This window comes from Chionomys nivalis, chromosome 17 (genome assembly GCF_950005125.1).
Source record: "Chionomys nivalis chromosome 17, mChiNiv1.1, whole genome shotgun sequence".
NCBI lineage: Eukaryota > Metazoa > Chordata > Mammalia > Rodentia > Cricetidae > Chionomys > Chionomys nivalis.
The window spans coordinates 9149746-9163540 of NC_080102.1; the positions used below are offsets into that span (position 1 = coordinate 9149746).

Here is a 13795-nt window from a genome sequence, read left to right on the forward strand (position 1 = left end):
TGGAAACAAAACCCTCTACCAAGGCTTCTACAATTTATTAGTAATGCTGTCACCACAGGACAGTAGATCAATTTTATGAATTTTCTGATAGAAAATAGCAATCGTGCTGCTTCTATTTCTTCCCCAGGGCACAGAGGGCACACCGTCATTCCCCACAGCTCCTTACTAGACCCTTCCCATTGCGCTCAAGAGGCTGCATGGAGCATTGGTTTTCCCGGATCTGTCTGTGACGCCTCGGTCAGTTTCCACCGGGTAGCATTCAACAAACCTTCTCCAGTGTCTCTACTTGAAAAAGATGTAGTTCTCTCAGACTCTTTTGGTAAGTGAATTGGAACAGTTTGAGTCAGTTAAGTCCAATGTTTTGCTTTCCTAAATGTTTCTCATTGTGCTCTTCATGGTGTTCTGAACATTGCAAAGAGCACATTTATACCAGACATAGTCCAGGCAGGACAGCAGTTACTCAAAGTGAGGGATGGAGGGACAATAAATAGGTGTATGATATCCTGTCAGTTGAGGAGCCACCAGACAGTATTATGACAAAGAACAGGAAAGTTGTCAAAGCCATTGGAGCAAGGCAGTAAAGACAGATATATTAAGCTGAAGACAAATTTTTTGCTATGCTTGCTTAATGAGACAGAATGTGTTTAGCATCTCCTAGGTCAATAGATGTATATGAAGTGCTATGGACTGTTGATTAGGAACAGGATTACTGTGCTTAGTACACCTGCTGAACTTGGCTTCATTACCAGACTAGGTTGTCATAATTTATTACTATTCACAATCCATATCTAACTTTTCAGCCAAAAGGAAAGTTAACTGGTAATGTGGTCATAACCTTGCTTTTCCTATGTCATAAATCTTCGGTAGTTGCACTGACCTCTGCAGTTCCTTACACTGTGTTTGCTGTCACTCATCTGTCAATCACAACAACAAAAGCCTGAGAAAATAATTAACTTGTACAGAGAAAAATTTATCTGGGCTCAGTTTTGATCACAGAACTTTCCGACTGATCAGCAGGACCAATTGTTTTTGAGCTGGTCACAAGACGGTCCATCCTGGAGAGGAACACATAATGGAATAAAGCTACTGAGTCTTACATTCCCATTGTGAGGGCCCGTTCTTAATGACCCAAATATCTCCCGCAGGGCTGCACCTTTTCAAAGTTCTATTGCTTTTGAATAGCACCACCCTGAGACTATACCTTCAAAGCACTGGCCTCTGGAGGACAATTATCTTCTTTAGGAGGCATGGTGCTGTTTCCTTAGTCCTTATTAAGGGTTTTCCCTCTCTCCAATGATCAGAGTGTGGGGCTTTCTCTAAGCATGTATTTTCTCATTTACACCTTGACTAGCCTACCTTGAGTGAATCAAATCTACTTATCCATCTATCTCTTATTTCACTCATCAATTTATCCATGTATTTAGCTATTACTGATATTCTTTGCCTTTCAGTGGGTCGTATTTTGATAAACCCATTCCTAATCGAAAATGTAGAAACTTTAGAAATGCAGCTGCTACACATAACACGCTAGAGGACGGTTTAGTCTAGCTGCTTTACCCGTGCTTGGACAGTTGCACTAGCCCCTAGCTCAGAAAAGTCATCTAACACAGAGCCTATTTTATAATAATGGCTTGAATATCTAATGTAATTAATTGGATAGTAAGTTATTGTTATTTTACGACTGCCGGTGTAGATTCCAAAACTCATTAAGATGAACCATCGTAAATTATATTTTCTCTGCATAAATATCTGTCTATAATGAAACAATTTTGTTTTCCACATCCTGTGATGATAGAATGGAGATCTGACGATGAGTGAAAGCTTGCGATAATCAGGGATTTTTTAGACAACAACTTTATAATATTTACAAATGTTATTCTTTACATTCTCTACCTGTGAATGTCTAATCCTAACATGTAGGGAATTATGACTATAGAAAGGGACTTGGTCAACAAAATCAAGTGCTCTTGCCTGTCCTTTGATGGCATCAATATTTATCATTCTTTGCTTGGGGATATTTTTCTCTTTTTGCTTTTTGAGGGGCTTACCAACCAGTTCCCAAATAAATTTCACACAGAGAGATTTATTCTTAGTTATGAATGCCCGATTTTAGCTTGGCTTGTTTCTTGCCTGCTTTTCTTACGTTATCCTGTCTATTTTTTCCCTCTGGGCTTTTATCTCTCTCTATTTCTGTGTATCTTCCCTTCTTACTCCGTGGGTGACTGGGTAGCTGGGCGACTGGCCCCAGATGTCCTCCTCTCCTTGTTTTTTTTTTTTTTGGTTTTTTTTTGGTTTTTCGAGACAGGGTTTCTCTGTGGTTTTGGAGCCTGTCCTGGAACTAGCTCTTGTAGACCAGGCTGGTCTCGAACTCACAGAGATCCGCCTGCCTCTGCCTCCCGAGTGCTGGGATTAAAGGCGTGCGCCACCACCGCCCGGCCTCTCCTTGTTTTCTTGCTCTTCATTCTCTCCTCCCAGATTTCTCTTATTTATCCTCTCTGCCTGCCAGCCCTGCCTACCCTTGTTCCTGTCTCACTATTGGTCATTAATCTCTTTAGGACCATCAGGTGTTTTAGACAGGCACAGTAACACAGCTTCACGGAGTTAAACAAATGTAGCGTAAACAAAAGTCACACACCTGAAAATATTTCCCAACAACTCTTCCTCAAAACTTTGCAAATAATTACAAAATGGCAGTTTAATATGCTCTCAGTATTGCCAAATACACCAACCCCTATTTAACTATATTAATAAGGTGACAAAAATCAGGCATTTCAATAGTAGCCTATTCCACTTTGAAATTTTACAACATGAATATCCTAGCAATATGCTAACTACTAAAAGTACCTGTTACTAGTCTAATTCACGCTGATGTATTGCAATATTCTTATTCTTTACACATCAGATTCTCTCAAGATGTTCCTTGCAAAAACTCCAAGTTCTTCCCCCATTTCAAGCAGAACTCTACATTTATTTATTGTGCATTATGAAACTGAGTAAATACCTGTACCCCACTCCTTGACCTACTTTGAAATGGAGTAAAGATTCAGTCCAGCACCGACTTTCACAGTTCCCTTTCTAGATGGTGGATTATGCAAGCAAGTGCGGTTGTTTATACAAGTGCGGTGGTTTTGAAATGTCCACTGTCCCTTCCCTCTCAACTCAATAACTTTTGCTGTTTGAACTGGTAAGGACCTGGAAAATAAGAAAGACGTGGTCAATTATTCAGTAACGGACTTCTGTTCCTCAGGTGTCATGCAGAAATTTTTATTTCTAGCCGGGCGGTGGTGGCGCACGCCTTTAATCCCAGCACTTGGGAGGCAGAGGCAGGCGGATCTCTCTGAGTTCGAGACCAGCCTGGTCTACAAGAGCTAGTTCCAGGACAGGCTCCAAAACCACAGAGAAACCCTGTCTCGAAAAAACCAAAAACCAAAAAAAAAATATATATATATATATGGTAGCAAATCTATGATCTCTGAAAATCTATCACCAAGCAGGTCTGGAAAGGGTGACGTGAGGAAAGGGAGAGGAACCTGGAGCCAGAAAGCACTAGTGTGAAGTAGGCTGACTCATAGCAACCAACCATGCTTTGCGCTAGGCGATGCTGGTGTCCACCAGGACTCAATACTGCCCCCTAGAGGGAGTTACAGAAATTTGACCTTCCTCCCTTGTCTGTCTGAGGACAGCCAGAAGACGGGATTTTGTATTTTTTCTTGTTCAGAAACAGAGGCCTTTCATGAGGTGGAGATTATGGCTGCTGCTTGTTTTATGTTCTCCTACAGGCACCAGCATCGTTCCCTTTCAGAAGAAACGGCTGACCCATATGTCTGGCTGGATGGCTCTGATTCCAAATGCAAATCACATTAATTGGTATTTTAGAGGTGTGGAACACTTAACCAACATATCATACACATCAACGTTCTATGGATTTAAGGTAAGTGAAGGCTACAAAGAACAGAACAGCAGCCTACACCGTCATCCTCACACACCCATTCTTTTTCTTCCCTCTTCTGAGTATGTATGTATATGTATGTGAATTTATGTATTGCGGTATATGCGCATATGTGTATACAGATGGGAGCCTCTGTATCTTTATCGGTCTCCACCTTATTCCCTTGAGATAGGTGATCTCCCTTGAGACAAACTCTCTTATTTAACCCAGAACTAGCCTGAAGATCAGAAAGCCCCAGCAATCCTCCAGTTTGCACACTTAATCACTGGCACCATGAGTCACACTTGGCTTTTGTATGGGGCTTTGGAATTGGAGCTCAGGTGATCCTGCTTCCACACCAAGCAGTTCTATCCATTGAACATTTCAGTAGCTCCTTAGCCGTTTCTCAACCCAGAATGCTTACTTCATAAATCAATCTTTCAAAGCCCTATGATGCACCCCGAATGATCTACTCACTCTAAATCTAAGAAGGAGGCAATTTTTGCCATATTCCCATGTTATGCTTTTTCCTGACTTCCTTTGTCCTTATTACTGTGGCAAATAGCTTACACATATTGAGTTCCAAGTACCAGTTAAGAGTTTATTTGTAGCCGGGCGGTGGTGGCGCACGCCTTTAATCCCAGCACTCGGGAGGCAGAGGCAGGCGGATCTCTGTGAGTTCGAGACCAGCCTGGTCTACAAGAGCTAGTTCCAGGACAGGCTCCAAAACCACAGAGAAACCCTGTCTCGAAAAACCAAAAAAAAAAAAAAAAAAAAGTTTATTTGTATCATGAGCTAGCATAGAGAACATTAATTACAGAATACAATATTTGTATTTCCACCACATATCTCTATAATCATATTTTCAAATATTTACTATCTTTGAAAAGGAATTAAATTTGTAGGGATAGTAGAGGCTCCATTTTCTGACCTCAGTAATTGTGTTCAGCATCTTGATAAGGTGTTTCCTCCTACTTTCTTCTATAAATGCTACATATTTGTGTGGCCCAGAAACCATAGCCAGCATTACTTCTAAAATTGTAAGGTATCACAGGAAAAAGCACATATCTTAAAAACATATCCATATGTGTGTGAAACTTATATACCCATGTGTACAACTGAGTGAAGAACCTGCACATGCGTGTGGAGAGAGAAAAAAACAATAATAAGAAAAAGAAGGAAGACTTGTCTTACCTTGACGGTGGAGCTAGCATGTTGACATAGACTTGCAACATGTCAAACAACATATAAGCCTTCATTGAAACGTAAACAAGAAACTAACTTTGTATGTAATACGCAACATGGGCTACATTCGTGGTATTAAAACCAAGTTATAATAGGAGATACATTTTTATATAAATCAAGCCACACTTTTTTTGCAACAATTTTAGGAGGAAGACTATGTAATTATATCACATAACTTCACTCAAAATCCTGATATGTTTAATGTTGTTGACATGCGGAATGGCTCGTCCAACCCATTGAGCTGGAATACTAGCAAGAATGGAGATTGGCATCTTGAAGCAAACACCAGTACTCTCTATTACTTAGGTATGTATTCATTAGGCAGAGTGATTTTTTTAACCTAATAATTTTCCCAAAGATAAGAACAATTTCTTAATAGAAATATGTGACACATAGTAGCCTATATTATCGGAACTTGATAAATATTTGTTGAATAAAAATACGGCACATAAAGTTTATGCTGGAAAAGCCTTTAATTTAAAAGCTTGAGTTAAATTTTTGAAGATAATGCTCATATAATTTACAAAAGGTCCTGATTACATTATTTACAGAATTAGAAAAAACAAATATGATGGCAACTTGTATACATTCCATTACTATTAAAAATATATTTAGAAAATAAAAGTGTTTAAGAATAAAATTAAAACTGGATGGTGGTGGTGCACACCTTTAATCCCAGCACCCAGGAAGCAGAGGGAGGAAGTTTGAGGCCAGCCTTGTCCACAGAGAGAGTTCCAGGACAGTCAGGGCAACACAGAGAAACCCAGTCTCCAAATCCAAATGCCAACCACTCCCAGAAAGAATAAAATTTAAATTTAAAAAATAAATATTATTAAACTAATTTTAAGGCACACATATTTTATTTTATGTCTATGTGTTCATGTTTATTTTATGTTTTGCTTGCATGTGTGCAACTGTACCACGTGGTTTCCTTGTGCTCACAGAGGCCAGAAGAGGGGCATCAGATTCCTACAACAGGAGTGACAGACAGTTCTAAGTTGCCATGTGGGTGCTAGGAATAATATCGGGTCCCCTGGGAGAGTAGCCCATGCTTTTAACAGCTGAACACTCTCTCTATCCCCTTAATTCTTCTTAATATCTCATCTCCTAAAATGATACCTATTTTGTTGAAGTTTCCCAATGCTTATTTTCTGTTTCTGGGTAAGTGATGTTTCCAAAATGGTATGGCTTCGCACAGATTTAAGTACTTGGTTGTCCTGTTAATGTGTTCATTGAAACCATATTGATTTTGCTTCAGTGTCAGGGAGAAGCGACCTTCCTCAGAGCCAGCCCATTCCTGGGACGCTAGATCCTGACGTGAAAGATGTGATCATTAATTTCACAGCCTACTGCTGTGTTCTCCAAGACTGCTTTCCGGTTCACCCCCCATCAAGAAAGCCAGTTCCCAGGAAACGCCCAGCCGCTTACACGTACGTAGGCCTTCTTCTGCTAATGTCTTTGATGCAATCTAAATCTCTCCTCCGGGAGATTAAACTGCCTTCCTCCTGCACGACGACTTTTGCTTCACAAAGTGCATCCACACCCATGCTTTTCTCTTTTTGTAATTCACTCCCCACGAAAAAAAATGGAGAAAGCTCATAAAAATTGGGTGCAAAAGTTGCTGACAGTGTTAACACTAGTGGAGAGTTAGCTTGGATTCTGATAGCTGTCCCAAGTCCTTTATTGTATAGGTGAGAAAGATGCCATCCAGTGACATAAGTGAGCTGTGTGAGTTCTCTGAACAAACTTAGGGCATGTCCAGTCCAACACAGCGTCTGAGCTTCTTCATTATTCCAAGTGGTGTCAACCTCACAAGAGAATTTCGCATTGTTTTCAAGTATTGATCTCAATTTTAATGCTTCTAGTTAAAAATCTTTCCCTTCTGTCTGATCAGATTTTACAGATCCCTACTTTTTTTTTTTTAACCCCTGTGAAACATCACAGTTTCATTATTGTGTAAATGGCTCTCTTGCATCTCAGTACTAATCATTTCCAGCCAGAAGGTATCAACTTTCTAATCACATCCCTTAGGAAATTTTCCATTAGCTGTCAGTTTCTGGAAGGCACAATTACAAAAAGGGCAAGGCCCCTTCTTTCCAATGAGCTTTCCATGTTTATTCCAGCGTAAGGCAGCCTTCATTCTGGGTGCAAACCTATCACCCAAAGTCCCTGCGCTGCCATTGCTCAGGGCATAACCCCAATTTGTCCTGACAAATAAGAGACCATTCTTACTGCCCTTCCATTCACAAAATCTACCCAAATATGTCCTTAAAGTGTACTTGGTGAAATAGCACCATTTGCCAGGGGCCCATAAACAGATAGAGGATGTACTGCTTTTCAACTTCCTACGGCCAAATCTTATAAGAAAATGAAATAATTGGCATATCTTAAATTAAAGTTTGGTTAAATTGGCATATACCAAAATAAGGATTTGATGTGAAGAAAGGTGTTCAGATTTTTAAAAGTAAGAAGAAGTACGTTGTTTGTATATGTTTTGTGAATGCTAATAATTGCACATGTTAGCTTGCCTAGTTAGTAAAATTATTAAACATCTGATTCACGTTCTACCATTCCCAGGATATCTAATGCACTGCTATGCCTTAAGGAAGTGCTCACTAAACACATAGAGGTGGCAATTAATGGCAGTATTCCTTTTCTTTTCAGTTTATGGTCAAATGAGTCTTTTTGGCAATCATCCCCAGAGAACAACTATACTGTACCTCACCCAGGAGCAAATGTGGTTATTCCTGAAGGTAAGCACATAAGTATGCATAAGTCACATGTTAGCCTTTAGGGAACATTAATGCTGCCATGGAGCAGGTGTGCTAATGGTTACATCTCTGTCTTCAAGCGTCATATGCTGGGGAAGAGTCACTGGAAAGAGATGTGTCAGGGGATGAAGCATAATCTTTAGGTTTTCTGTACATGATAGCTTAGCTGGGTGTGGTACAGTTTCCTGCTTTCCCTGAGACTCCAAAGACCAACAAGGGAGTGTGTGGCTTAAGTTCAGGGGTTCAAAACCTAAGTTATACACTGCAACACTGTTGTCTTCTTCTTCTTCTTCTTCTTCTTCTTCTTCTTCTTCTTCTTCTTCTTCTTCTTCTTCTTCTTCTTCCTCCTCCTCCTCCTCCTCCTCCTCCTCCTCCTCCTCTTCCTCCTCCTCCTCTTCCTTCTCCTGCTCCTTTCCTACTCCTCTTCATCCTCCTACTTCTTCTTCTGACAGGGTTTCTCTGTGTTGCTCTTGCTGTCTGGAAACTCCCTCTGTAGACCAGGCTGGCCTCGAACTCACAGAGATCGGCCTGCCTCTCCTCCCGAGTGCTGGGATTAAAAGCATGCGCCACCACTGCACAGCCACAGCACTGTTTCAAAAACAAAAAGGTCACAAGGACAACAAAACCACAATAGCATAATTTCTGTAAGATGCAGAAATCATTAAGTGAAAAGAAATCACGGACTTCAAAAACAAGATTCTGGGGCGGTTCACGGGGTGGGTTGCATTGCGTTTCATATTGTTTTTTAGGATCATGGATTGTAGCTGACACAGATATACCCCCAATGGAAAAACTCATTATTTGGGGAGTTCTGGAAATAGAAGACAGATCTGAACTGGAATCTGCAGCCCCTTCTTATAGAAGAGTTGTTTTGAACGCCACCTACATATCAGTGCAGGTAGGGGTGATGTCTCATCTTTTATATTTTTAATCTTATTAATTTCTGACATGAAAATTTAAGGAATTAGCATTCAGTGTGTAGATAACCACACACACACACACACACAGAGAGAGAGAGAGAGAGAGAGAGAGAGAGAGAGAGAGAGAGAGAGAACTGTTGTAGCCCAGAAAATGCAAGTGTCACACACCTCCTAAGTCTTCTTTCTGCTCTCTTTTAAATCATGGCGTCATCTTTCTTACTGGGGTAATTATCAGCATACACTTGAGTGTATGGTTGTCCCTGTTTTCTTTCTACTTAAAATATTTGTATTGATATTATATAAAGCTTAAGTATGAGTTCGCACCAACAAATACCAAATCCTTAGATGTTCTAAAGAGAAAAGATTTTGACTATTTTTTTTTAAGAAAACTTACAGTGCTTCTTAAAAATGAATGGACACAGATGGGATTATTAAAACAAAAGTAATAAGATTCAGTACTTCGGTGGCGTGGAATGGTCACCTGGTTCTTCTATAAACCTCAGGTGGTCTTGAGCTTGTAACAGCTTAATCAGCTTAATTGTGTTGTCACTCTGCTACCATTTATGAGAAAAGAATCGCTAAACAAAAAAGCTATTAGGGATTTATTTTAAAGAGCATTTATTGCACAAATAAACTTCCCTGATGCGATCCGGATGCTAAACTAACAGTCCACGGGTAGAGATGTAAATGCAGCTATAAACATAGATAGTGGTTTGATGCTATGTCTGTCCGTTTGATGCATAGTAATAGTAGATTCACCCCTGAGGGCCCCAAAATGGGTTCTTGGCCAATTAACATGCTCCAGTAGATGGCTTTATACACAACACATGGGCAGCACAAATTGGTTTGGGTGGGTTATTTATAAAAATGGAAGAGGAAAAAAAAAGACGTGAAGTTGGGAGCAGGAGGCAGGAGTGGAACTGGACGGACAGGAGTTAGAGGGAGGTGTGGGAGGTGAATAGGATCCAGACATCGAAAGAAATTCTCAAAGACTGAATAAAAATGTTATATTAAACAGAATTTGCCCGCTTTTTATGAAAATATAAAGAACAGAAATGCCTTTTGATGCTTTACAGAGCATAAGATTTTGGGCAGATGTAATGGAATTGAGGAACAATGCTACATGTGTCTTTACTTCACTGTTTATTGGTTTATTAAAACGTTAAATGTTGAATAAGTTGTCTGACCGCTTTCATTTCAGCATCAGTTTTCTCACTTATGAAATAAAGATACCAATTCATGAGTTTAGTATGAAGGCTAAAGTTTATAACTAATATAGATGAAGTTTCACATTAGGTTCATTTGATGCCAGCCATCATTAGCAATGCTGGCCCTTGTGGGTATAGCTTAGATGGAGGGTTAGGAGCATATTGTGTATGTCTATTCAAACATCACTAGCTTAGGTGTTGGAAGATCTTAGTTCTAGGTCTGACAGTAAGTAGATACTGAATTCGACCATGGAAAAGCATTTAGACTCTCTATCCTATGGCTAAAGGATAAAGTCACTTTCAACCACAAGACTGACCTAAAAAAAATGTCTCCATTTACGAGGGAGGCTTCTAGCTTCTTCTTTCTAATGGGTGCACTTTATTCCTGCTCATTTTTTTAAAAGTCCTAACCATTTTCTGCTTCAATGCAGGGAGGGAGATTAATTGGTGGCTGGGAAGATAACCCTTTTAAAGGAGAATTGCAGATTGTTCTTCGAGGAAATCATTCTACCCCGGAATGGGCTTTTCCGGAAGGACCAAATCAAGGGGCAAAGGTCTTAGGTAAGGGATGTCAGATACTGAATGTCTCTAGTCTTTTTTCTTAGTCTCTTTCAAAATACACAGCCCTAAAGTACTCAGCTCATGATGGTATGGCTTCACAATCTTTTATAGCCTTTCATTTATCCTAAACACACAAGGACCAGAGATTTTAAGATATTAAATAATGTCATATTACAGTTTGGTGACAGATGTAGATGTGTATACTTCAAATCAAAATTAGTTATTATAAGACTAAATTTAGCAAAGCTCTCTATATGCCTATCATTTCTCTAGACTGGTGTCTTCATAATCTTTTTTTGCTATGGAAGAACAATAATACTTTTCGTATTTTGTGGCTTCCCCCTTCCTTGCCCATAATTTCATTTCAATATTCATAAACATTCTTTGGCTCAGTTGGCTATGCTGTCAGTTCCCCACTTACAGCTGCAGCCGAGCTTAATTTCCCCAGGGCATTGGCGTATTGTGCACAGTCCTATTTAAATCTAGAAGGCAAAGGTCTTACAGGAGTAATTAACAGCTGCTTTCATTAATACTATTGCATATTCATTTAGGAGACGTGTAAAAATGCCACTACAACATTGAGGCAGATGAGCACAGTCTTTAAAGATATTTGTATGTCTACGTTTATTTTTCAAAAATGATATCAACCAGTGCAAAATATTATCAAGGAAAAAAACTATTAAACACATATGTCTTTTCAGCTCCAATCTGAAGAAAACTAGTATTAGGTAACACTTTTCTATCTTTTCTTGCACATATATTGTTTATAATTATTTATTGGGTTTTTCCTTTTGTTAAAACATGGTTAAAATTAACACATCATGACACAGCTTTTTGTTTCTTTGATAACATATTATGGATATATGGTTTAGATCAATTGGTGCCCACAGAGAAAACTCTCCCTTTTTTAGAATATTGTTTCCCACTGTTAAAACAATTGAAACATTTATAATAATTTATATACATCTTCATTAATTCCATTTTTTATTATTCCAAAATAACGTTGTTGAAAGACTCCTAATTTGTTTCTTTCCACACCAGGTTTACTATGGTCTAACTGCCAATACTTTTTGCACAGCCAACCTCAATTCATTCCATTCATTCTCAAATGTTTAGTAGCTTGCTAAAAATACATCAGTGAATAGTCTCATTCTACACTAGCTCCTAACTCAGGCCTGTGCAGTCAGTGGGAATGCTTGTCTCTTTCAGGAGTGTTTGGTGAGCTGGACCTGCATGGACTTCCACATTCGATATATAAAACTAAACTGTCAGAAACTGCAGAGGCAGGCTCCAGAATCTTATCTCTGGTAGACGCTGTGGATTGGCAGGTAGAGAACAAATCATGATGTTAAGCGTTCATCAAACCATATCAGGAGCATCACATGTACATTAGTTATAAAACAAAAATATGTAAGCTGTTGGTTATAAATATTTGTAGCTTGTAATTTCTTGAAGGAGAGACACTAGAACTATTTAAATATATTTTACTGTTATCTCTGTTACCTTATCCTTTGTCATTTTTGATGTTATATTTCAGCATTTGGAAAGCAAATAAACTTCGAAGCACAGTGAAATTCAAGTGATATCTATAGCAAACGAGAGAATAGTAGAATGCTAATAGAAACCTCATAATTTAGACTTTGCTACATTTTATTTATTCATGGAGCACATGCTTTTGTATGGGGTGGTTAAGGGGGAAGGACATGCTACACGTGTGTTTGTGGGCATGGGGTAGTGTCATATTCTAGAATTCTTAATATCAACAAAGCACATTTATTGTTAGAGATCTAGATGTATACTTAATTTTTGCTGGTAATACCCTGATTGCTAATAAGGCATAAATTTAGAATTACTTATGGTTGTTCCTAAGAAACATAAACCTACTTTTAAAATTGCTCTTGCATTTGGCACTTGAATTTTTCTAAGGAGGGAGAAGATATTGTGATAACTACCACAAGCTATGATTTACATCAGACAGAGACTAGAAGGATTGCTAAAATCCTTCATGGGCACAAAATTCTCGTCCTCAATGACAGTCTTTCCTACACTCACCTTGGTAAGTGGCGGCTCTTTATTCAAGGGGCTATGCAATTAAAATGTCTGGAAATGTCCATATTTTAGCTGTGTACCCTTTAATTATAATTCTTTGACTGAACTTTACTAATATTTTGCAAGCATAGTTGGCTTGGGTGCCAGTGGATTCTACTGTTCATGTCTAGGCTTCCAAAACCATTTGCTATATATAATGTATTTTTTGTTCATTCATTTACTCATTCAGCAAATATCCAACAAAGACCTACTCTATGGAGTAAAACTCTGTCCTTTTCTAAATGTCCAAGAAATTCTTAATATGCCATGGAATTGTAAAAGTTTTTTTATTCTGTGACAGTTAAGAACACTGGCTACTCTTCCAGAAGTATGGGATTCGATTCCCAGCATCTACATGGTGGCTTATAGCAATCTATAACTCCAGTTCCAGGAGATCCAACACCCTCTTCTGGCCCTTGAGTGCACAGAGATACGCAAATGATGCTCAAACATATGTATAGACAAAAAACCCATACATATAAAATAAATAAAAACAAAAATATGTGAATTGTTCTTGATCCACTTCTAACAGAATTCTGGTTCATATGCTATATACATATAAAAGTAGAACAATCCCATGACTAGGATCTGGGAAAAAACAGTGTCAGTTCTACTCAGGGTCCAGGGAAACATTTTTTAAATAACACAGTTTCCTCATTGACTAAAACTAAAACAAGTATTTTAAATAGCATTGCAATAATATTATCATGTGTAACTTTATATAATTGCAAACCACCTCCAAAGATTTTCGAAAGAAACTCCTATTTAAAATAATCGTAAGCACTGTCTACATTTCGATTATTTTTCATTAGTGTGTATTCATTGCTTGTGGTACTGTGTTATATAAGAATGTTTTGATACAAGTATAGAATGTACGTTGAGTCTATTCTCCCTAGACTATCTTACTTTTCTTACTGTGCATAATAATTAATCCCTGGAAGAAGCCTAGGTGTTCATCAACAGAAGAATGGATAAAGGAAGTATAGTGTATATAGATAGTAAACTTTCCAAGCATAAAGAACAAAGTTACATTGTTTTCAGGAGCACCAATGCAAGTGGAAACAAAAATATTAA

General features: G+C 38.6%; 1 protein-coding gene across 1 annotated transcript in view; it reads left to right on the forward strand.

The window, feature by feature from the left end:
• Pkhd1l1 (PKHD1 like 1) overlaps positions 1 to 13795 on the forward strand; it is a 125948-nt gene that overhangs the window by 78329 nt on the left and 33824 nt on the right. The window contains exons 50-58 of the mRNA XM_057792175.1: positions 128 to 319; positions 3780 to 3931; positions 5320 to 5479; positions 6432 to 6603; positions 7838 to 7926; positions 8694 to 8842; positions 10504 to 10633; positions 11843 to 11961; positions 12560 to 12689. Coding sequence (XP_057648158.1) covers positions 128 to 319; positions 3780 to 3931; positions 5320 to 5479; positions 6432 to 6603; positions 7838 to 7926; positions 8694 to 8842; positions 10504 to 10633; positions 11843 to 11961; positions 12560 to 12689 — 1293 coding nt within the window. The remainder of the gene's footprint in view (positions 1 to 127; positions 320 to 3779; positions 3932 to 5319; positions 5480 to 6431; positions 6604 to 7837; positions 7927 to 8693; positions 8843 to 10503; positions 10634 to 11842; positions 11962 to 12559; positions 12690 to 13795) is intronic.